Genomic DNA, 26695 nt, shown 5'->3' on the forward strand with positions numbered 1-26695 from the left:
ACGAGCCGAGCATCAGCTGTTTAGCTTCCGGACTCCAGTCCGGAAGTGACGTAGCGCATCAGGGTCTCCGTGGTTACCTTGGTTGTTGATGCTTACATTATATGCGCCGATACGTCATATCCGTTCTTGGCTTTGTTTATTGCGTTGCCATGGCTGAAATCAAGGGAGGTAATGTCAGCCGATGTTTTTGTACATATGCTCTTTCTCATTTATATAAAGTGCCAGTGCATACTCAATTGTGAACGTTGGATTTACAAGGTGACAGTATTAATACAGAAGTGACAGTATTAAATAGCAAGTCTGCAAAAGTGACGGTGCTTACTCCATTGTTATCCACAATATAAATATAATTACTGGTGATGTTATCTATGCAGTTCTTCCCACTAATGCAAGTTGATAATGCATATAGATTTGACCTTCATATATGATGCAACTTTCCTTTCAGTGCAAAAGTGCCAGTGCTTATGGGAGGTATTTTATATTTTAAAGTGGCAGTGCTATCCTATTATTATGGTATAAAAGTATGAAAATATAAAAACACAGTGAAGAATTATAAAAACCATTTTATTTCGTAATCGGCATTAAGGCCTTTGGGTATCTGGGTCCCCAATTCATATATTAGCTTCATCTCTGCTTTGGCTAATTGGGTACCCAAATCTCTTTGCCTCCAGTGCCCCTTTATCCATTTCAACCCGCAGAACCTTTTGATGCATGATACATCTCTGTGGTGGCATTTGTCGAAGTGATTTGCTAGCGCATGGGTCTCTAGGCCCTTTTTGATATTTCGGGCCCTATTTTGATACCTGTGATTCTGCCCCGGGACATTTTCACATGCGCTACACGAACTGGCGATTCAGTTCCACCTTTTCCGCTAATTGCCCCATTGTTTTGAGTCACCCAGAGGACTTCCTATAAGAAATTATTTTAATCATCTTGTCTTTGGAATTTTTAAAATTGTATCTGCACATTTCTGGAGGATTGGATTGTAACCTACCAGAGGGTGCAGTGTGTTCATTAAAATTTTGTTGTACCTAAGTTGTACTTCACTATATATATGTTTTCCCTCCGCATGGTACACTGAGTACATCCACGGCGGAGAAGTACGCTAGAAGTAGAACATATCAGCGCCTGTCCAAAAGTTATGTATATCTTTTGTTTGCATTATACTGTCTGAGGGGAAAGGAAAACCCTCTAATATATAACTTGATAGGCTGCTGTGCGCACGGGTGGGGAGCACTTATCTACTGTACATATTTTCCAGTCATATTTACTGCTGAATTCATAGCCAAATTCAGCAGTTTAAATGACTAAGTTAGCCAAACTTTATTTTGTGCTCAATCTCTACAGACTGGCAAATCTATATGCGTGACACATCCTCACTGCACCTACTGACTTTTATCAAGCAGTGCAGTATATTACCTGCCTGTTTTGTTATTTTTCTATATTGTATATGCATTGAGAATTTGTATTGCTATTTTATGAATATGTACTGCATTTTTTTACATTGCAATTTAGTACTGCTGATCTACTTGTAATATTTATTCTTTATTATTAATATCTAAAAAAATAACTGCCTTTTTTATCATAATAACCAGAATCGATGCACATAAATTCTTCAAACACGTAGGGGCTGGGCCGGGTTATATCTATACACCAAAACAAAGGTAAATGCATCTATTATAGTTAATAATTCTTTATGCTGTTTGATTTTTATTTTAAACCTGCAGGCAGCCAATCATATAGCTCCCCAGGCATTCTACTGCTGATTTACTGTAGTGTAGTCATGTGATCTTTGTTTACATTTCCCGGCCACTAAGAAACTGCATGGAGAAGTGATGCATTTCTGTGACCACTGATCCTGACAGGGACAGAGAGGTAAGACATCTTGCTCTGGTGTGCACTGTGCTACTGTAGGAGTTAGCAACAGTGACTCCTGCACTCTAGCTGCTGCCCATGCTCAGAGAGGAGAGTTTAGGAGACAGCCAGGTACTGGCACCTGTGCAATGGATCTGGCAGGCGCCAGGACTGGCTCATGCTCACACGCCACTGTGCAACCGCAAACAATTCATAATTTCCACATCTTCTCAAAGAATTACAAGTAAGTAAACCTGTGAACGCACCTGCCAAGTGACCTGGAAAACATGAACTATTTGATGTCCTGGCAACAAGTAATGCCTACCTCATACTTACCTACTTTTGAGAACTACTGTAGTTTCAGGGAGATTATAGTTGGTATTAGAATTTCTGACGGCACCCCGTTGAGGGGGAGTGTCATGCACCACCCAAAAGGCGTATAAAGGTCCATATATGGACCAGAGTAAGATTAAGTGGGGAGCCCAGGGTGCCTTCTGCCTTAGGGGGTCCTTTGGCCAGAGATATTTATTTTCTTCTAATTCAGCATATTATATGTGATAATAAATGTGATGCCTGTACAATAACTTCCAAATGCAATTTAACCATACCTACAGTACCTACTTTAAAAAAAAAAAATCAAGGACATTGTAAAGGAGGAACCAGAATTGGGGGGCCCTTGGGCAGGCCCTGGAAGGTGGCACTTAGAAGCGCGGACGTGCATTACTACATCTGGGAGGCGTGTCATAAAATTACTTCCATCCAAATGCAGCAGAGTTTGCTGACGTATTGCATTTTACAAGTGGTTCCAAATAAGTGGCCATGATAAACCTTATTTAAAATAAATTCAGCTATAGGGATCACACTGCCTTATAATAACAAATGCAGGGAAATGGTATTGATGATTCTATTGGAATGTATATATCTCATATTTCTTTTTTTCCTTCCAAAAATGTAACTGCTGTGTAATGTAGGTTCGGTGAAATCAGGGAGATTGCTAGAGCTTTCATGGAGAGAGGGAGATTGCTGCTAATTCATGGAGTCTCCTGCAAAATGCAGGAGGGTAGGCAGCTATGACCTACCTCCATTCATTACCTGGAAAAATGATTGTATCTCCAAAGACTCAAAATCCTGGCCAACTTATCCATGGAAAGCCTTATAAATGGGTTTATCATCAGGATATCGGGAGATTGACCCAATACATCATAGATGCATGAACACCATAAGGTTCCTAATCATCATCAATTTACCAAATCTGTACAATACTAGACAGCACCAACGGACCTTTAACAATGAATTGGCGCATTAGCTAAAACATGCCAAAATTAGTGTTTCTGCATGTGTAACAGGTCAATAGCCAATATTAGATAATGAATAGGCCCTTAATAATAATAATAATAATAATAATAATAATAATAATCTGTCTGCAGGTTATAAGTAAGGTTGAGAAAGGACAAAACCAATGGCCACCGTCAATGACAACAAAGACAGTTACGCAAAAATGTAAACTACGGAAAGCCAAGCAACAAGAATAAAATAAATAATTCTAAAATAACCAAATAACCTCTGCCCTAAAAAAAGGAAACCTCTGAAGAGAGGACTTTATAGGATGGATATCTGTATTTCTTTATTGCGCAAGGCTGACCTGTTTCTCAGTGTAAATGCACCAGGACGTGGACACTAAGTGATGTTCAACCATTGGAGGGGAGAGGAGATGGAGGGTTTATCCTGGAACATTTACTTAGCTCAAATAAAACAATGTTAGACATATTATGTTGCACCCCACTCATTCTCAAAGCATTCTGACAAGCAGATGTTACCGGGCTGTTTGCTCAGTAAGACATGAAAAAGAGCCTGGAGAAACTGACAGGCCGTCCACATCCAGCTCTAAGTACCATCCTATGTACTCCCTGGGGAACACTGCAAACTTTCATGATGTTAAGTGCTAAGTTTACTGGGCATGAGCGCTGAGAGATTGCTATATGTCAGTGCCATTAGGTCTATAGTGCTACAATATGCACACTACAATACAGGAGGTAAAGTAATGCAAAGCGTTTATTCCAACAGATGTACTGAAATCAAATGTCCAAAAATAATATTTCCAGAGCCTCCCTCTACAAATTAGCAACCTTTACCAAATGAAATGGACAATTATGCAGACAGGAAAACTTTTCTATTTCTACTTATCCACCTCTCACAAAGCATAGCTGTATGCCAACATTCCACGTTTAAAACTGCTGCCGAGAAAGTACCATAATTCTTAAACTAAGGGCCTTATTCCGGTTGGTGCGGTCCGTTCTGAATTCTTTCGGAGCTGACCGAACACCACGCTGTGTGGACATTGTAAGAACAAACGCCCACAGGTCGTCCGCATTCGGTCGGACTCACTCTCTAAGAAGAGGGTGTGTTTTCGGACAACATCCAAACCGTGCGTGTGTGGTGGGAACACAAAGATTCTGCACGGTCTTACAGCGTCCGAACGCACCGATGCAGTGTATTTACGCAAACATCACTACTCTAATCGGAACTCATACATCTGCCACATGACACACTTATGCAATTAGGCAACCTCATAAAAAAGGGATTGTTTTTAATTGTAATCAATTAATTCCTAATTGAGACTTAAACACATTACTACCACTTTAGATTAATCCTTACATAATGTTAAGTGGTATTAATTCATTGTTGCCCCTTTACCTGTCTTAGTGGTTCCAATTGAACCTGTGAAAAGAGTGTAATTAATCACTAATGAGTAGAGGAGTGGATTGTATTGTGGTCAGCTGAAAGTGCTTCAGGTGCGGGCGTACTAATTGGGCGAACCGAATGCCTAGCGCAGGAACCAGTGCTCTCCGAGAACTGAAACTTGCTTATGAAGACCGCATATTTCAGGCGTGTTGGTTCGTTTGCAGTCGGTGTCGTGTCCGAATGCACGCCTACCCCAGTTCGTGCACTCCCTCGTGTATGCCCATATTTACGCCCAGTTTTGCCCACTTTGAAACCACGCCCTTGTGTAGGGCCGAATGACGCCCATATTACGCCCATATTTCCTGAGTCAATTCGGTGAACATTTCTGGACGGTATTAGAGAGAACGAATACGGAGACAATGCGTGGCACATGCGCATTGCGTTGCCTACGCATGCGCAGACGGCTAAAAAGTGCCCTCCGAAAGAATTCGGAACGGACCGCACCAACCAGAATAAGGGCCTAAATCTGTAGAAGTCAAGACTGAATGTACATGTATATGGAGGAAACAGAAGTCGCACTATAAGACCACCACCTCAATATATTTAGCATTTTTTAGTTTTGTGACTGGTTGACCTTAGTAACCATGTGATCACAAGTTCATTGCATGTACAGTATAGGCAGGGGCGTCACTTACCTCTATGACACGTGGTGCAGCTGTTGAAAAAAAAGGGTTGTGGTTTTGTATAAGGGATTGTGGCTTCATGAACGGGGCATGGCTTTGCGCCCCAAACCCCCCACTCACGATTCAGGGAGATGTTGGCTGCTCCCAGTGCCTGAATTGGCTGCAGTGCCGGCTCCTACACAGTGAGCCAGGTGGTGCACACAATGTTACAGTGCAGCACCTGGCTCCTGTTACTGAGCAGGAGTCAGCATTATGGAACTTGAGTAGACTTTCTACACCACTCCTAGGGATATCCTCTCCCCATAAGGAAACCACTGGGTACTGACTCCTCCCACTGCAATGTGGGCAGGTTACTGACTGCCATTATCAGACTCCTAAACTGGCACTAGAATCCCCTTATTCAACCCAGGTTTGTACACCCACACATGAAACCACTGCTACCTGACTCCTGCCACCACTGGCACCTGGAATCGCTTACCTCTGGGTATGTTTCGTAATGATGCTGCTGCAACACCTCCTGGTTGGTGTCAGCTAATGCCCAGTAATCCCCTTCTACAGACCAGCCTCCACTGGCAGAGCTTGGAGATATTGGAATCAACACCAAACCAGCCAGAGAACGGAGCAGTATTTGAGCTACACAGGCGGTCACAGGTAGGAAGAAGATAACAGTGACTGGTAATAAGCAGATGTTTATTGCTGCAATGATACAGGTGTGTCCTCATACATCTAGCCTCAATAAGCCATGCAGCAAGAGACGGCTGACGCAAGTGAGCCACCAGGTCCGGCGTAACTCAGCTATCATCGGGCATCTCTTATTTTTGCTGATAATGCGTATTAGTCTCAACAATGGAATGTACGATGAGACTGTACTGATTAGTTTGATACATGACACTTGTATATTGTGTGTTACAATCTGTATATGGGGCAGAACAGATCTTGTATTGAAAAAAAAGATGCTGCTCTGTAAACAGATTCAGAGACTCAGTCACACAAATATACAGGTGTCACAAAGTAAATTAATCAGTACAGTCGTCTAGTCGCTAGGGAATCCCTTTATCAAAAATGAGACCTGACGCTAGAAGATTCTCATGCAACCTCGTGTGCCAAAAGGGATGGATTGGCAGAACTGCGGCAAATATGAATGAGGACACATCTTTATGTCTTTTACTCCACAACATACAAGATGATAAAGCAGTATACTCTTTTCAGGCTAGTCATACGATATACACTTTACAGAGCCACATGAGCCCTTTAACTAGTTGCCAGTTTGTCAAAGTGACAGAACAAAATAACAGTAATGCCAGCGCTGGGGGAACAACAGTGGGATTGTTCTGCCAGTGCAATCTAGTGGCCACCGGAACACTTGCATTACATAGCACATAGAGGCAAGGAGCAGCGTTAGCCTTTAACTGTATAGGATAGTACACAATGCAGTAGGTTGTAATTCTTCTCATTTACATCTAGACTAGTACACAAATTAGGAAACTGTCTCATAAAATGAAATACAACCTTATTAAACAGGAATCGGTTGTATTCATGCTTTGTATTTGCGACAATTAATCAAATGATCTATATTGTTTAAAGTACAGTAACCTAATTATTATAGGACTTCCTCCGATATATAGGAAAAAAACCAACTACATTATATACAATACACAGAGTGCCTCAAATTAACATTAGGCCTTTGCTGATCCCAGGATACAGTTTACTGCTGAGGTGGGAGTAAAGAAAAAGAGCAAGTAACTGTGCACCCGAACAAACCATGCTGTAATACAAGGGGGTCACATATATTTTTGCATGTAGGGCAAACTGCTATTACCTTTAGCTTACAAATGCTGGGCAGCTTTACTTTTACACTGCCATAGAAATAGCCCTGGATGAAAGGGATCCAGCTACCCATCACACTCCACAGACATTGAAATTTATTCTAAATGAATAAATCACCTGCAAAAACTCTAAATACCCCAGCAGCTGCCGGGCGGCAGGATCACATATGATACATTGTAAGCGGTCCTTTTGCATACAATGTATCATATGCGAACCTAGCCAGGGCTACGGGCTGTGACAATAGTCACGGCAGCCCATAGGATCCGTGACTGTAATGCGAGGCACACAGGAACATGCCTCACATTACAATTGCATGAAAATGACATGTGTCACTTTTAAAGCGATTTGTTGCAGCAAGGAATCGCATAAAAAAGCGGCCATATCGCGCTAATGGATGGCATCCTTAAGTGGCGTACATCTCGTACTCCAAGTAAATTCCACACATATAAGACCTACCTCTCTTATCATAATGTCCTGAACACTGCTGAACAAACACTTCTCTAGCCCCAATCAACTTTTTAACAAATGTTGCAAAGATAAGCTTATAGAAATGGCATGCTCTTCCTTGGCCAGTGACCTGCATAATTCCCTACCTGAACCATACCGTATATAATAAGTAACTAAACCTATTCTTCTACTTATCCTCTTGATCCTATACCCTCTTGCGCTTTCTCTTTTATTTGTTCCCGCAAATATAGTTAAAGCACCTATAATCCTCTCATACTCCCACTGTACTACCTCTCCTCTTGATCCTATGCCCTCACAAATCAGTAAAGCTGTCTCCTGTGCTCATCACAACCTTAACATAATATGTAATCTCTCTGTTTCCACTAATCAAGCATACAATGATTACTCATTCTGAAAAAAAAAAAAATAATAACAACAAGAAAAATTGCCTTATCTCTTTCTTAAACTACCTTCCCTCAGCTCCCATGCCCCTAGAAGATAGAGTAACTGAGAAATATGCCTAAACTCACATCACTTACTTTCTTAACTCACACAACTTATTGGATCCACTTAAGTCAGGCTTTTATTCACATCAATCCACAGCACTGACTAAGAGAGTGAATGATCTGGTCACTAATACGTCTATTATTCACTCTTTATTCTTCTACATATTTTTTGCTGTATTTGACACATTTGACCACCCTCTTCTCATACATACAAACAATACAATCACTAGGTCCTCAGGACACATCCCATTCTTGGTTCTCATCCCATCTACAGTAACTGCTCTTTCAGTGTTTGTTTCTCTGTATCCATCGCTTCTTTCATACCTCTATCTATGTATCTCTATCAAAGTTGACAACTCAACAATCAACCGCAACCACAAGCTCTCTCCTTAGATGCCATCATTGACTCTATTAAACTGTCCTTTGTTCCATGTGGTAAATCTGATGACAAACCACATTATATACATTTGGTAAATGTGATGTATCACTATCCCGGTGGTCAGAATGTTGCCAGCGGAATCCCGAAGGTAAAAATTGTGATGGATCCTGATGAGTATATAAACTCTAATCCTAACACCCCTCTCCTGCAGCCTAACCCTAACCTCCCCCCCCAATCCTACAGCCTAACCCTACTCCTCCTTTCCACAGTATGTAACCTAAACCTTACCCTAACCTTGGTACTCTACCATCAAGATCCAGCTTATCAAATTCCAAACCGCCCACATAACCCTCATAAGCATTTCTATCAAATGACATCCTCTCTATACAGTCCACACCAAACTTTACATATTTTCTCTTTCCTAATTTTCACATCCTTCTGACCCAGAGCATTGAATACATGCCTTTGTAAACATTGCTATGTGGCTATACCAGACAGCTAACCAATAACCTTTGCATTCTTGCTGGATCAATATGCAATAGCTAGCACCTATCCTTGTGTCAATGCCTATTTCCCTATAGATTTTTGGTTTGCGAGCAGAGCCTTCCAACCTCTAAGTCTGTCTATTATTACATCGTTTTGTTAGTTATTACTATTGTTTCCCATTGTAATTCACAATTAAATATGATTCACTATATGAGAAACTGTTAATGATTCAATAACATCTTTCATTCCCTTGTAGTGTCAATTAACCACCATGTAGGTACAGATGGGTTGGTCATTGTAGGGGTGGTCAAGTCTAGAAAAATTGCTCAATTTATTTTGAGCACCTCCTTTGTAGCATTATATGAGATTACCTGTAGCATATCTGAGCAAGAGGAAATATTACATTTTAAGGCCAATAACCAAGGGTATTTCAGAGCATGTTAGTGCTGAAAACTGTTACAGACAACAGTCATAATTGACTTAATAACATTTGTAATCAAACTAAGAAGGTACGAGTACAGTACAGTAGCCCTTTAGGATATAGTTCCAATTGAAAGCCAGCACACAAAATATAGGATGAAAGACTGAACAGGGGCTCCCAATACAAGTTTTCCATATAGCACAGGCAAATGTAGAATTTACTGGTTCTGATTATGGTAAGGAAGACAGACATGGATGACACAGAAGTGCGAGTCAGTGTTCGAGAGACACAGTGGTGGGTTGGCATGTGAGCGGTTAGGTGTCAATAAAGAAATGGGTTTTGAGATTGTGTCTGAAGCTCGGGAAGAGGTGGAGAGTAAGAAGGAAAATGTTCCCGTGGTGGGGAGCAGCACTGATGAAATCCTGGAGGCAGGGTTATTAAAGTGAAACATGCAATCCAAATGGAAATGTCCCTAATTTGTGATCTAAAGGGATATCTAAGGTAGGTTATTTTTTTTATTCCAAACTAAAAATAAAGTCCAATGGGAAATGCCCTTAATATGTAATGAATTCCATTTCAAAATGAAAATAGCCATTTCTATAAGGAAGATAAGCGCCAGATGTTCCTCTTTTAATTTAAATTGTTTCCAAACTTAAAACTGCCAATAATTTTAATGTAATTGGATTGTGATAGATGGGATCTTGGGATCTCTCTGCTTTGGTTAATTACATTTAAATACATGGGATGGTGGGTATAAGTGGGTTACCACTGCTCTGCATTTGTGGCTATCCCATTCGTGCCAATGGCATTTCTCTATGTGGAGAACAACAGCACACAACACAAACACTGGGGTGAAACCCAAATGCGTATGGCCACATAGAATAAATTGGCATTGATGATGGATGCTTTTGGTGCATTACTCTTGCATTAAATCTGACTTTAAACACAGTTTAAAATAAATAGCCTTAATGTGACATGTATCAAGTGTGGCTGAAAAACATATTTTGACCTTTCATTTTCAGAATCAGAAGTTGGTAGATGGACAAAATGTATCTTATCTTCTTTTTTCTTTAAATCTAAATATGCAAATAACACAGAGGGCCTGGTTTGTATGCTATAGTGATGTTTTCAAATCTAAGCGCACATAAGGTGCCTACGCAATGTCCCTTACAGTGACAATTCATCCATAGAGGGACTGACTGTCAGGGAGCATTTAGGGGCAGTAAGAACGAGAAGTGAAAAACCCAGCAGGCGTGCCATGATCATTTGTATCATTCTAGTAACAAAATGTTATGTCAAGTACTGTATCTTGTTAGATCATAACATAGGTAACATTTTACAAATATACCCATATATGCCAGCCAGTCCTAATTTGAGGACCATATTCTGCCTTCCCCATTGGTACGGGTGTGGATGGGTTGGTCGACCTAAAGATGGTTGACAGTCATTAGGTCGATACCTTTGGGTTGACATACTGCAAGGTCGACAGGTGTCTAGGTTGACATGGGACAAGGTGCTAAGGTCTACAACAGCGTTAGGTCGATATGGTCTAGGTCAGGGGTAGCCAACTCCACCTAGCTTGTGCACAGCTGCACTCATTACTCAATGACACATTTTAAAAGATCCACAGTTGGAGCTAATTACTTCATTTGTGATTCCATGAGGAAACCTGGAAAACACGCACTGTTGGTAGCTCTTGAGGACTGGAGTTGGCTACCTCAGGTCTAGGTTGACAGTGGGGTTTTCGCTGGTTTTTTTTTACCCAAATGTTGACACAGGTTAAAGTGCACCCCCTCGCATGGGTCTCTGTGCTCGCCATGCTTCGGATACGGTGCCTCGCTGCGCTCTGCACACTATTTTATTCTCCCACCATGCCCTAGTGCAGTGGTTCCCAAACTGTGTGCCGTGGCACCCTGGGGTGCCTTGGGGGACTTGCAGGGGTGCCCTGGGTTGGTGGTTCAGGACCAATTCAAGTTTTTAATGTCCTTTATAATAGTCAAATTATGGACAATTGGAAGGGAATCCTGTCCATTACCACATAACTGATATTAAGGATGAGATATAAACACAATTTATTTAAGTTTAATAATTGTTTGTGACTTTCTCAATAAGAAACCTTCAGCCTAGGGGTGCCGCAAAAACATTTCTGATGCTTTGGGGTGCCGTGATTCAAAAACTTTGGGAACCCCTGCCCTAGTGGATGGTTGGGCATGAAATACTGCCTGTTGGCACATGTCGGCTCAAAAAACAGTGAAAAACCCCATGCCGACCTAACACTTGTGTCGACCTAAACACATGTCGACCTTGTTCCATGTCGACCTAGATACCGGTCGACCTTGCAGTATGTCGACCCAACGGTGTCGACCTAATGACTGTCAACCATCTTTAGGTCAAGCAACCGACCGTATCCCATTGGGACACCACTGTGTGAAAGCTTGGAGTAATGGCTGGTTCACCTCTGTTCAGACTGCATCAGAGATGTTGGAAAGCATGTTAGCAGCATGATCACCACCTGATTCTTGTACTGAGAACAGCTAAAGATCTTATGTTGTTTATCAGGAATCAGAAAACAGTAGAGCAAAGATACGGACCGAGCAGGAATATAAACGTCATCATGCAAAAAGATGATTATCTGGGAATGTTTAGGGTTAGATTCATGAATACATTTGTCCCCAGTGTATTAGCTCACCATCATCTTATTACATGGGGGATAGAAATGTGCAGTAATCTTCTACCTGTACAATGTGATTAGTGAGCACACTATGAAAGTTACACAGATGTACAGGAATAAGTACAGTGCCCATTAAACCCAACGCACCTCTAACAAATGTGTCATTCTCAGTCTATACCTGTGTCCTGTGCATCACACCTATAACCAATGTGTCATTCTCAGTCTATACCTTTGTCCTGTGCATCACACCTATAACCAATGTGTCATTCTCAGTCTATACCTGTGTCCTGTACATCACACCTATAACCAGTGTCATTCTCAGTCTATACCTGTGTACTGTGCATCACACCTATAAACAATGTGTCATTGTAAGGGCAGTATTCAATGATAATATTCTCAGTGCATGGCGAGCGTTTTTTTTCGCTCGCCATGCACTCGCCGTGTTTTTGCAGAGATTGTTTGGAGACTCTCCGTCACGGCACTTTAGACAGTATTCAATGTGACTGAGACTCGCCGCCCCTCGCAGCGAGTCTCAGCAAATCCGTCGTATGAGGTGATGCTGCAGGGAGCATGAGGACGGCGGCAGGCAGGGAGATGGAAGTCTCCCTGCCTTCCCCAGAACGTATGTGGGGGGGAGGTGGGCTCCCTGGGAGCTAGGCAGCACAGGCTGCCCCCCGGGGGGTGCCAGCAGGGGACCGTGTATTCACTGCTCCCGATCATGCATATGTAATGATCGGGTGCAGTGAATATATGAATATCTAATGAGCGGCTCGGCTCCCAGCCCCCTGCTGGCTGCTCTGTGTAAAAAAAAAATATATATATATATATATATTTTTTTTTTTATTAAATATATATTCATGTGCTAAAAGCACATGAGTAAAAATAGCATGCCCTTTCACAGAATAAAACTCCTGATTTTTTTACACCAAAATTAAAACAAAAAACCTTTTATTTTAAAAGTTCACATTCCACTTCTCCATGAAAAGATGGAGAATTGCTACACGGAGAGACACGGCGAAAATCACTTAGAAAGATGGCGAGAAGTGCACGTTGAATAGGGTTGTTCGCTTTTTGAGACCAAAATTCTCCGTCCAACGCGAGAAAAGCACAAACTCGCCATAAAACACAGAGAATTTTTCTCATTGAATACTGCCCTAAGTCTATACCTGTGTTCTGTGCATCACACCTATAACCATTGTGTCATTCTCAGTCTATACCTGTATCCTGTTAATCCACATATACCAACAGATATATAATTAGGAGATTAGGCCTAGGAAATCAATGATACCCTGGCATACAATATATCTAGAGGTAAAAACCAATATAAAGAAAATGACATATTCATGAATAGTATAACTATGAATGTAGTTATCATAATACATTTCCAATATAACAATAGTCCCCATATACAATAACTGGTATTGCTTATCTGGCATTACTGGGGAAACAAGGGCACACAGCAGCACTATCTGCATCTCACTACAGTTCTATGACTTTGGTAATAAAAAGTAAGCAGATGTTTGGCTATAAAGTGTTATATGTGATGTCAGCATCATGCTGCTATGTGCCTCATTCAGATGTGGATGCAATGTCAATTGTGGATACTGCAGCAGAGCGATATTTTGCTACTGTACTGCACATATGCCAAAACCATAATAATATACACACAGGCCGATGGCGTAGCAATGGTATATGCACGCTGGATTTGCAAAGTGAGTGACACGTAGTCAGCATTTGGGGAGGTAATGGGTGTGTGCAGAAAGTTTTGGGTGTTCAATGTGTGCCCATTGTTCCTACTTTTGTGCATAAGTGGCAGATGTGAGTCGCAAGATGGTGTCTAAGTCATTAGCATATTTGGTACTTATATGTTAGTTGGGCGCCCACTAAGCTATTTGCTTAGTTTTCTGCGTCCCCTTGCGGGGCTCGCTGCGCTCTCCAAACTTTATCAAATCAACTCCATGCCGACATGGATAGTGGGAATATGAGCGTACTAACTATAGTGGACACCCAACATATAAGTACCGCATATTTTTGCAAGACCACTGTGTACAAAACCGCAGCTGCATGACAATTTTCATTTTATCACTAGCTCAGTTAAGTTTGTGAAAGAGCAAGATAGAGAGTAGTCAACGGTACGGGGATCATAGAGTAAATCCATATTTATTGCCAGTGTAACAACCTACATTAAATGAACAAAGTGCCTGCAAATTGAGCACAAGGTCTCAGGAGGACTCGCAGAGCAAACAACATGAAAGATCCCTCTTTAATTTGATTGAATTGGCCTTATCAGCAAAAACTGGGCCAGTTTTAAGCAACCGAACAGGAAGGCTTCACAGTTTAAGTCTGTCGGGATTTAGTGTACTTATTCCAAGAAGGGCTGAGCTCATTATATTTTAAGCTATGAGTGATGTGATCCCAAAGGTTAATGAAAAGGGACCATTTTGTATATATATACATAGAAAGAGATAGAAAAAGCCTAGTAAGGGCAAAAGTCGCATTATCATTAAAAAACAGAAGACATGGGGAAAAGTAGAAGAGAAAAGCCAGCAGAATTAGGAAGTGGTGCGTATGAGAACACCCACTCAGTATGAATGACACTTTTACACTCCATCTGATGCACAGTGGCGCAGTGTTTGGAAATTGGGAAGCCTGGTGAGATGTTTTGTGAAGCATTTTAATCACTACTGCAACTAAAAGCCATCACCACGCTGTGTTCTGGAAGTGTATTAGTCATGTTAGAACTGATGGAATAAATATGGGCAGCTTTGTGAATGGCATTTTCATTTTTTGCTCAAACTGATGAATGAGAATTAAAAAAGAAACTGTAGTGAGCAACTAGCAGGCGTTTAACAGAAGGAGGGAATTAAAGATTTTATATTTCTATGACCCCCAAGCTATTTAAGTGGAGCTGTCACCTATGCACAGTAAAAGCAGCTATTTTGTAATTAAAATCAAACTTCTACAATTGGCATCAGGAGGGATGAGGCATTACATGAGATGGAGAATTTCCATGTATTTTTGCAGCAGATAAAATGGCTGTATTCACAGTGTATAGTCGCAGAAATCAGGCACTGGCTAAACTGATGCTCAATAGTGAAGAATATGGAAATGAGTTGGGTTCCAGCTTGGTGCTTACCTCACAGATATCCTTCAAGTGTTTGATGTAATGACGCTCTGTGCTCATGATTTCATTGATCACATTGGCTCTCATCTGATCCCGGTTTTGGAGGGTTCTGCCAATACACAGGCAGTCGGAGCTTGGATCCAGGTGCCCATTCTGCACTTCGCTGGTCCCTTCCTCGACGCCATCCTCTTGGTTTACCCAGAGCTTCAAAACAAAATGAGTGTGTCAGTTAAGGAAGCAGCATTGTTGTTGTGGCATTATTGTCTCTCTTATATGGGCTACATTTACCCAGTTGGAGCGTGAGACTGGGTGTCACAAGCCACAATGGGCCGGATGCACTAAGCTTCAAAAGTGATAAAACGGAGAGTGACAAACAACCAACCAATCAGTTCCTACCTGTCATGTCACAGATTGGGTTTCAAAAATGTCAGGCAGAAGCTGATTGGCTGGCTGTTTATCACTCTCCATTTTATCACTTTTGAAGCTTAGTACAAAAACCATGAAAAACACATGTTGATCTTTTTAATGTTGACCTTTTCAATGTTGGCATATTGCTTGTGTTGACCCTTTGACCACAATGACATGGACCTTTTTCATGTGTTCACCGTTTGCCTGTAGACCAATAGTGGTCAACCGGTTTATTTATTATTTATTTATTTACAGTTTCTTATATAGCGCATACATATTCCGCAGCGCTTTACAGAGAATATTTGAACATTCACATCAGTCCCTGCCCCAGTGGAACTTACAGTCTATATTCCCTACCACATGTACACGCACACACATTCATTCTAGGGTTCATTTTTTTTATTTTTTCTGGAAGCCAATTAACCTACCAGTATATTTTTGGATTGTGGGAGGAAACCGGAGTACCCGGAGTAAATCCACACAAGCACGGGGAGAATATACAAACTCTGCACAGTTAGGTTCATGGTGGGGATCAAACCCATGACCTCAGCACTGGGAGGCAGTAATGCTAACCATTACACCATCCGTGCTGCCCCTATTACCTGTCTACCTAATAACTGTCAACCTATCGACCGCATACCCTACAGCACTCAGCTTCCAATCACATTATAAATGACTGTAATCATTTTCAAAAGATCATTACGGGGCATTGGAAGTTATTTATACAGCTAATAGCATTTTTGTTCTAGTATTAGGGAATATTTGTCTCTACCAAAAAATGCTAGTCTAAGTGCCTCCCGCTGGCACTTAGATTGCGGTCGCATTTCTCATAATATCACTGTATTTTAAGGGTTGGGGCCTGCATGCTACCACGTGAGCACATGTGCCTAATAGCAAAAATCGCCTAATAGTGATATTCACTTTTTAGCAATTGAAGCTGAATGAGGCCATTATTCGGATATTAATGCAGAACTGTTAATTTGCACATTGACCAGATTCTTGTACACAAAAATATAGTTTTTGTGGCAACCGTAAGTGGTAGCGTCCTACAAAAACCAGTGGCACTTTAAAAACAATTGAACACATAACAGATGTAAGTTTACACACCACATATTCTTCCCCCAACATAATGATCTGTTTCTTTCATTCTATCCTGCTTTACAAGTACTGCTGCATCTTTTACTAGTAATTCAACACTCCAATTGGATGGGATGTGCTTCATAGGGAATCCTGAATATTTAGTAGACTCGGCTCATAGAGGGAACAATCGATCCTTTTCTTTAAACACATCCCAGACCGATCCTGAGTGCACATTCCTGCCAACCCACTCACTGTACACAAAAGCCCAGTACTGCAATGCCAAACCACAAGACAAGGGTCAATGAACTTCAACTCAATATAACTAGAAATCCCTCTTTAAATAACCCCACCACTTTTTTGTATTAAAAAGTACAAGCTCATTTTCGACTTTCAAGTTTTTAAAGGCAAGCCTGTCATATTCTCTGATTGAAGATATATTTCTAGCAATGTGTTTGAAAAAATACCATTATTACCAATTTTAATCTCTGTTACCAGTTATATACAATGTAAACTGGGTATACAGATGTGTCCTCATATACCTAAAGTCTGTATGCCATACTGTGCAATATGCAGTTGTAAACAAGCCGCTCCAAGATGTGTAGTGTTGTGTGTTTTTCTTTAAATGTTTGGTCTTCAGGTGCAGCAAAACATCACTCAAAGCATCCTAGAGAAACTCAATGTAATCAATAGGGGTGTGCACTGGACACTTTCCGTGTTTTGTGTTATGGGCCTTTATTTCTGGCCGTGTTTTGGGTCTGGATCTGTTCCAAAACACCACCATTTTCGTGTTTTGTGTGTCGTGTTTTGGATCTGTATTTGTTTTTTTTCCAATATAAAAACCGCTAAAATCACAGCATTTTTTTTTTTACTTGCTCCTGAGCTGTTATTAACCTCAATAACATTTCCACTCATTTCCATTCTAACCTTAACACCTCACAATGTTGTATTTAGGCCAAAAGGTTGCACTGAGGTAGCTGGATGACTATTTTAAGCAATACAAGTGGGTGGCACAAACACGTTGCCCATCCAGGAGTGGCACTGCAGCGGCAAACCAGATGGCGGTTTAAAAAACTAGGCCCCAAAGAACACATCCTAAAAGAGGTGCAAGACTGAATTGTCCTTGAGCCCTCCCACCCAAACCAATCATTTCATCGACAGGGTCTGCCACATGACTGTGGCTGAAAAGATTGATTTGTTTGGGCCTCCACATAAAAATAACCAATTAATTTCTCTTTCTGTACAAACCGGCTCTACAGAGGCAAGATGTCGTCCTTAACCTCTGATTCCTCACCACCTTCAGTGTGTATATCCTTGCAGATTATCAATTTGCCCCCGGTGGACTCCACAATCACAGGTCCTTGTCTAATGAGGCTGGTCTTCATTGTAGAATTGATAATTAATTTCTTCTCCACATTTTGTGGAAGCAAACTAAGCTGCTCGCTGATCAGGTTCCCGGCTGCACTAAAAACCCTTTCGGAGTACACACTGGAGGGAAGACAATTAAGGTAAAATAGAGCCAATATGTACTGGGGCTTCCAAATTGCCTATTTTTCCTGCCAGTACAGGTACGGACTGTCTGACATGCCTACTTGGATGATGTCACCATAGTAATCCTCCACCATTTTTTCAATGGTGACAGCATCGTGTGCAGCGACAGTAGACATGTCAGCAATTATTTGCAGGTCCTTCAGTCTGGAACAGATGTCCAAACTCGCTCCTGCCCGCCCGGCATCACCGCAAGAGGGTTGGGTAGGACATTTTAGTTGTTTCCTAGTAGCTACAAGTGTGGGAGAATATAAAGGAGGAGCTGTTGTCGTATCACGGTCCGCTTCAGATGACAATCTCCTGACCAGCAGGTTTTTGCACCACTGTAACAGAGGTGCAAGGCCGGAAACATATGCTTTAAACTGAGGATTGAGTATTCTTATGACTTTAATAGACTGACCACCCTCCTATCCTGGCAAAGCATATGAAGGGCTGCATCCACAAGACCTACATGCTTTGCTGAATCACTACACTTTAGCTCCTCCTTCAATTTCTCCAGCTGCTTCTGCAACAGCCTGACCAGGGGAATGACCTGACTCAAGCTGGCAGTGTTGGAACTGACTTCACATGTGGCAAGTTCAAACGGCTGGAGAACCTTGCACAACATGGAAATCAGTCTCCACTCTGCTTGAGTCAGGTGCATCCCCCCTCATTTGCCTATATCATAGGTGGCGGTGTAGAATTGAATGGCCTTTTGCTGCTCCTTCATCCTCTGCAGCATATAGAGGGTGGAGTTTCAGTGCTTCACAACCTCTTCTTTGAGGTTGTAGTGTTCCAGCACTCCAGTCTTCAGCAGGCAGAGGCAGAATGGCAGAAGTGTCCTGTAATTTTGCATCTCCTGTATGCCCCTGTCACAAATTTATTGTGTCGGAAAAACATGGCACATGTTGGAATTCGCCCATATGTAATGCCCGCACAATATTTCTGGCATTGTCCGATACCACAAATCCCCTGGAGAGATTAAGTTGGATAAGCAATTTCTTGATAATACCTTCAGTTTCTCTAAGACGTCAGCGTTGTGCCTCTTAGTGAAACCGGAGATACACAGCATAACCTGCCTTGGAAGGACTTGGCATTTCGGAGATGCTGCTGCTGATGTTTCTGCGGAAGGCAATGTATCTACCCAGTGGGCTGTCACAGTCATATAGTCCTTAGTTTGCCCTTGTCCACATGTCCGTGGTTTAGCGGACAGTGGGTACAACTGCATATTTCAGGGCACTGAAGACACTTTTTCGGACGTCTCTGTACATCCGGGGTATCACCTGCCTAGTGAAGTGGAATCTAGATGGGATTTGGTAACAGTGACACAATAACTCCATCAATCATCTAAATCCCACTCCACCAATGGTGGACACCAGACACATGTCTAACACCAACATAGCTTTTATGGCCTGAGTTATCCACTTTGCCATAGGATGACTGTTGTCGTACTTCGTCCACATCGCAAACGTCTGTTGGACAATTAATTGTTTAGTGAAAGAAGTAGTGGTGTTCCGACTTCCCCTCTGGGATGATGGAAGACTCCCAGCAGCAGCAGCAGCAGTAGGCATAGCACTGTAGGATCCTCTGGAGGAATTCCGGATAGAAGAGGAGTCAGTCACCCTTGCTTATTACAGCTTTACATTAGCTACATATGGCAAGACATATGTACATAAAAATATGGAAAAAGGATATGCTGTATCGCGCTCTACCTATGTGTGTGTGTGTGTGTGTGTGTGTGTGTGTGTGTGTGTGTGTGTGTGTGTGTGTGTGTGTGTGTGTGTGTGTGGGGGGGGGGGTGCTGATGGTCCTGGGTCTGTCCAAGGACCCTGGTAGTTACATTGTATAGGAGGGGGTGGACCGCATTTTCTATGAGATCAGGGATGGACTGGATGTTACTATGTGGCTATGTGGCTGTGAGTGAAATCTTGGTAAGTGAGGAAAAAGGAAAAAAATAGAAAAATAAAAGGAAAATGGCAGGAAAAGAAATAAATGGCTATTGTGGTCGTGCTGAAAAAATGGCTTTATTGATAAATAAAGGCCTGGGAGGTGGTGGAAGTGTACCAGCACCGGTGGTACTGGGATAGTCTTGGTTGTGGGTGTCCCAAAGGGACCCCGATGTTGTGGGGTCGGAGAGCCCTATTGGGGATGGGGGTAACAACAGTTCCCCTTGTACCATAGGCATAAAAATATGACCACATAACCATCAGAAGCATCCTCCAACTTCCTCCTCAGCGCCAGCTACATCAATATCCTCCTCCTGGTGTACAACATTGACATCTTCAATCTGAAATTCAGGAACGGTACTGTGGGTGGTCCTTTCAGCATATGCAGGGGGCGTGCAAATGGTGGAAGCAGCCAGCTCTTCCCATACAGTGATGGGAAGGTCAGGTATACCAACCACCAACACCTTTGGACTCTCCATGTGGATTTGTGGATACTATGTTTTAAGAAGGCCCAGTTGTTTGCTGTGTTTTTGATGACAGCTTAGCTCTCTTAAATTTTCGAGCGGAGGAGGAGGGCTTAGATCATCGCATGAAGCTGAACCACTAGTCATGAACATAGGCCAGGGCCTTAGCTGTTCCTTGCCACTCTGTGTCGTTAATGGCATATTGGCAAGCTTACATTTCTCTTCAAATTACTTACATTTATTTTATTTTTTTCATGTTACTGAACTTTGGTATTTTGGATTATACACGCCGCCTTCAATGACATTGGGCATCGGCCTTGGCAGAGAACGTTGATGGCATTTAATTATCTATGTCATGACTAGTGGCAGCAGCTTCAGCACTAGGTGGAAGTGGTTCTTTTTCTTTCACTATTTTAATCTCCAAATTTTGTTTCTCCATTATATTTCTGGAGTATCACTGGACTGGACTTATATACAGCAGGATCACTGAACTGGACATATGCAGCAGTATCACTGGACAGGACAATAACAGCAGCAGTATCACTGGACTGGACTTATATATAGCACTATAACTGGACTGGATTTATATACAGCAAGATCACTGGACTGGACGTATGCAGCACTATAACTGGACTGGACGTATTTACAGCAGTATCACTGGACTGGACAATAACAGCAGCAGTATCACTGGACTGGACTTATATATAGCACTGTTACTGAACTGGACTTATATACAGCAGGATCACTGACTGGAGGTATGCAGCAGTATCACTGGACTGGACATTAATGGCAGCAGTATCAATGGACTTATATATAGCACTATAACTGGACTGGATTTATATACAGCAAGATCACTGAACTGGACGTATGCAGCACTATAACTGGACTGGATTTATATACAGCAAGATCACTGGACTGGACGTATGCAGCACTATAACTGGACTGGACATATATACAGCAAGATCACTGGACTGGACAATAACAGCAGCAGTATCACTGGACTGGACTTATATATACTGTAGCACTATAACTGGACTGGACAATAACAGCAGCATCACTGGACTGGACTTATATATAGCACTGTCACTGAACTGGACTTATATACAGCAGGATCACTGACTGGAGGTATGCAGCAGTATCACTGGACTGGACATTAATGGCAGCAGTATCACTGGACTTATATATAGCACTATAACTGGACTGGATTTATATACAGCAAGATCACTGAACTGGACGTATGCAGCACTATAACTGGACTGGATTTATATACAGCAAGATCACTGGACTGGACGTATGCAGCACTATAACTGGACTGGACATATATACAGCAAGATCACTGGACTGGACAATAACAGCAGCAGTATCACTGGACTGGACTTATATATAGCACTATAACTGGACTGGACGTATATACAGCAAGATCACTGGACTGGACAATAACAGCAGCATCACTGGACTGGACTTATATATAGCACTGTCACTGAACTGGACTTATATACAGCAGGATCACTGACTGGAGGTATGCAGCAGTATCACTGGACTGGACATTAATGGCAGCAGTATCACTGGACTTATATATAGCACTATAACTGGACTGGATTTATATACAGCAAGATCACTGGACTGGACGTATGCAGCACTATAACTGGACTGGACTTATATACAGCAAGATCACTGGACAAGAACAGCTGCAGTATCACTGTACTGGACTTATATGTAGCATTATAACTGGACTGGACTTATATATAGCACTATAACTGGACTGGAACTGCAGCAGTATCACTAGACTGGATACAGCACTATCACTGAACTGAAAGGCAATCTCTGGAGTGGACTTATATAATATACACAGAAGGATCACAGCACTGGATAACCGGCAACAGTATCACTGGACTTCAAAGGCGGTATCTCTGGAGTGGATTTATATACAACAGGTTCACTGGACTGGATGTATGCAGCAGTATTACTGGACTGGACTGGACATTAACGGCAACATTATCACTGGACTGGACTCAGCCCTATCACTGGACTGGAACTGCAGCAGTACTATTGGACTTTAAAGGCAGTCTCTCTGTATATACACAGCAGAATCACTGGGCTGGATTAATGGCAGCAGTATCACTGGACTGGACATTAACAGCAGCAGTATTACTGGCCTGGACTCAGCAGGACACAAGCCACACCAAACCACAGCAGCACAGCGCACACCGTTCCTCACCCCTCTCCTAAGCTGGAGGGAGGAAATGGCGCTCCTGTCAACATATATAAATATATATATATATATATATATATATATATATATATATATATATATATATAGGGTCGGGATCTTGCGAGATCCGATGGAGAGACTCACGCTCCAAGCCTGGGCAGGAAATCCTGTGCATGCTCATCGAGCGGGTTCAGATTGGGGGTGTCCGGGAGTGTCCGCATTCCCCTAATCTGAACCAGCTCATCCCTAGTAATTGAGCATTTGTCACTTCCAGGTTTTTTTTAAATGTAAATAAGGTCCACATATTGTGAATGTAGTGATTTCTCCAAGAAGTGGCACACTAAGGGGTGATTCTCGTTGGTTTACAAACGTAAACTCCTTCTTTAAATCGACAAAACCATGCTGCACTGCAGGTGGGGCTGATGTAACATGTGCAGAGAGAGTTACAATTGGGTGAGTTATTTTGTTTCTGTGCATAGTAAATACTGGCGGCTTTATTTTTACACTGCAATTTATATTTCAGTTTGAACACACCCCACCCAAATGTAACTCTCTCTGCACATGTTATATCTGCCCCACCTGCATTGCACATGGTTTTGTCGAAAGAAGGAGCTTGCTTTTGCGCCCAACCAGAATCACCCCGTAAGAGAGGCACTTTGGCACAACTAAAACCACAGTATGAGGATGCAGCTGTAATCCTTTTCTTGTAGAGTCAAGCAATCATTTCTAAAATGCCATGTAAGAAATCTGTTCTTCGGGGGTCCGGGACTTTACTTTGATTTAGGATTTGGTCATCTACCATGTTAGGGTAGGACCAGGCTGTTTCTTTGTCTTTATTTTTACCTTGTTGTTATTTTATTTTACTTTACTAATTTTGATCACTATACTGACTCAATAATATAGCCAAGTTAAATGGTTAGAGAGATCCTCTCATACCTATTCTTCGAGAATCTTCGATAGAATTGTATACATCTGTATTATCTTCGATATACTGGGAGATTGTTCCTTCCCCCCCCCCCCCCCCACTTATATAGTGAATTTGTTATGGAAAATGTTGAAAATGGTTCTTGATCCCCGCTAATGTTACTTGAATGTCATCATCCGTTGTCGGATGTGTTGTATTATTTCTTTGTTTTACAAGGCTCAATAAAAATATTTTGGAAAAAAAAAGAAATCTGTTCTTTATTTTTAAGATTTTAAGATAATGTGGATTTAAATTTGGTGAAATAAAGATAAGTAGTTTATAAATTTGATGGCGCTGTAAATCTATTCTAACTAATGACATTTTTATTAAGCAACTGAAATTAAAAAGTGAAATTTTCACATATGAAGTATTCCGTTAAATGTTTCTTTTTTTATTTTGCTTTGAATCAAATGAATGCCAGAACTGAAATACTGTATGGGGGATGATTTGGGTTTTGTTTGCCTTTTTGCCTTGTATTGTGCAATACCTTATCACTACAAATTGCAACAATATGTAACAATATCAAATGATTTTACACACCAATACAACAAACACCTCTTGCCATGACAGTGACTCCGGTAATAGCCTGTCCCTATGTTTTCACTTTACTTTTTGTTCCTTGAACCCAGAGAGGGCTTTGAAGATCCTTCTCTGGCAAACTGTGGCCTATAAAACACAGCAAAGGATGGCCTAGGACGGCTATATGGGACATGTTCAGAAAAAAGCTTGCCAGAACTTTATCATTTGCAGTCTCAGTCTAAGTAGTTATCAAAACTGCAATCTTCTACTTCTACTACACGGCCTTGACATTAGTTTGTTATCTCTACATCTCCATTTGTTAAATAGTACAATGAACATTGACTAAACCATGCATGGCTGAGGACTTCAAAAATAGACTTCTTAGGTGGACTTCTTAGGAAACATAAAGTGTTGCTATGGCCAACCAATCAGAATCTATTTATTATTTATTTAACACCTTCTAGAATATAATAGGTAGTATCTGATTGGTTGCCCAAAGCAACAATCCATCTGAAATAGAACTCCCATCTTAATAAATGTCCCCCTTAGACCTTATATTTGAAAATAAATCCAATGAACCAATGGTAAAAGGGGTACAGGATTCCAGTCCACCACTTGAGGGTATTGGGTGATGCCAGCTCAAGATGATGCTAGCTAGCAGGGAAACATAGCTTTCCGCCACGACAGTCAAGAGCAGCCTATGGCAACACTCTTCACTATGAAAATAGAGACACAGCAAGAAAGAACAGTGATTATTTGCTGCATCTCTCTCCTTAAATAGGAGGCAGGGGATATTGTTTCTTTCATCATCATATCTATCATCATAATGGCTACTCTGGCCAAATGTGTCATTTTATAGCAAGCTGATAAATTACTAACACAATTTAGCATTTTGTTATTGCCAGGGAAATACAGTACTCAGCTACATTGGTGAAATATATATTAAGAGCTACTGAGAATGCCTGGATCATGAATGGAACTAGAAAAACAATGTGACCTATTAGAAGGGAAGGAAGGGGTTTCTTTTATGTATTTTAAATCAAAGCAGTAATATTTTAAAATAAGGTATTTACAATATATAAATATATATATATATATATATATATATATATGTATCCCCAATATTCCACCTCGCTCATATATATATATATATATATATATATATATATATATATATATATATATATATATATATGTATCCCCAATATTCCACCTCGCGCTAGAGCCTATTTCACAAATAAATGTTTTGCAGAATGATATATTTTTTTAATTTGTACAAATAAGGCAGCCTCACCACTAAGTTCCCTGAGGGATAGGGAACGAACAAAGCCCAATGTTTTTACCCAATAGTGGCGTGGCGCCTGAAACAGTATTTAAATACAAATTTGCAGAAATCCGATGAAGTAATAAAGGAGATCTTTTCCAATAGTTTGTTTGTTTATTTTCTTCACAGGATAATCAGTAAAAACGCTTGTAGACAATCCCGACACGTTTCGTCTCACAGAGACTTCATCAGGGGAAATACAATAATCTTGTGGTCGTGATATTTATGAAATCTATAGGATACTCTCTCCGCTTACACAAATATTTTCCAGAATAGATTAATAGTATAAAGTATAATGTCCTTAAGACCTATATTAGAAATATGAATTTATATCCGCTGGAAGGTCTGATTATAGCCAATTAGTGTGGCCCAAAATGAGGTCTTAAAATTCCTGTCTGTCTCCTTTAAATTGGAGTGGGTGAATTTGCCTATAGAGCAGCAGGTATTTGAATTCCTGTTAGCCTCCTTTAGAACATAATTAAAAAGATTTTTTCCTAAAATCATGGATGATGAATCTTCATCCAAAATAAAATAGATATATCTCCTATGAGACTCCTGTGTGCTTTAGGGGCAGATTTATTAAGCTTGGAGAAGAGATAAACTGGAGATAAAGCAGATAAAAGGTAAAAGGAGATAAAGCACCAGCCAATCAGCTGTGTTTGAAAAAGACAGTTGGGAGTTGATTGGCTGGTGCTTTATCTCCTTTTACCTTTTCTCCGCTTTATCTCCAGTTTATCTCTTCTCCAAGCTTAATAAATCTGCCCCTCAGAGAGGCTAGCAGAATGCTAGCCTCTCTGAAGCACACAGGAGTCTCATAGGAGATATATCTATTTTATTTTGGATGAAGATTCATCATCCATGATTTTAGGAAAAAATCTTTTTAATTATGTTCTAAAGGAGGCTAACAGGAATTCAAATACCTGCTGCTCTATAGGCAAATTCACCCACTCCAATTTAAAGGAGACAGACAGGAATTTTAAGACCTCATTTTGGGCCACACTAATTGGCTATAATCAGACCTTCCAGCGGATATAAATTCATATTTCTAATATAGGTCTTAAGGACATTATACTTTATACTATTAATCTATTCTGGAAAATATTTGTGTAAGCGGAGAGAGTATCCTATAGATTTCATAAATATCACGACCACAAGATTATTGTATTTCCCCTGA

At 41.1% G+C, this 26695-nt stretch overlaps 1 protein-coding gene across 3 annotated transcripts in view; it reads right to left on the minus strand.

Moving 5' to 3' along the window:
- Window positions 1-26695, minus strand: part of ARHGEF9 (Cdc42 guanine nucleotide exchange factor 9) — a 405711-nt gene that overhangs the window by 99332 nt on the left and 279684 nt on the right. For all 3 annotated transcript variants that reach the window (XM_083159288.1, XM_083159287.1, XM_083159289.1), the window contains one exon: window positions 15093-15284. In XM_083159288.1, coding sequence (XP_083015414.1) covers window positions 15093-15284 — 192 coding nt within the window. The remainder of the gene's footprint in view (window positions 1-15092; window positions 15285-26695) is intronic.

The sequence above is a fragment of the Crinia signifera genome, chromosome 9 (genome assembly GCF_055691185.1).
Source record: "Crinia signifera chromosome 9, ASM5569118v1, whole genome shotgun sequence".
Classification (NCBI taxonomy): domain Eukaryota; kingdom Metazoa; phylum Chordata; class Amphibia; order Anura; family Myobatrachidae; genus Crinia; species Crinia signifera.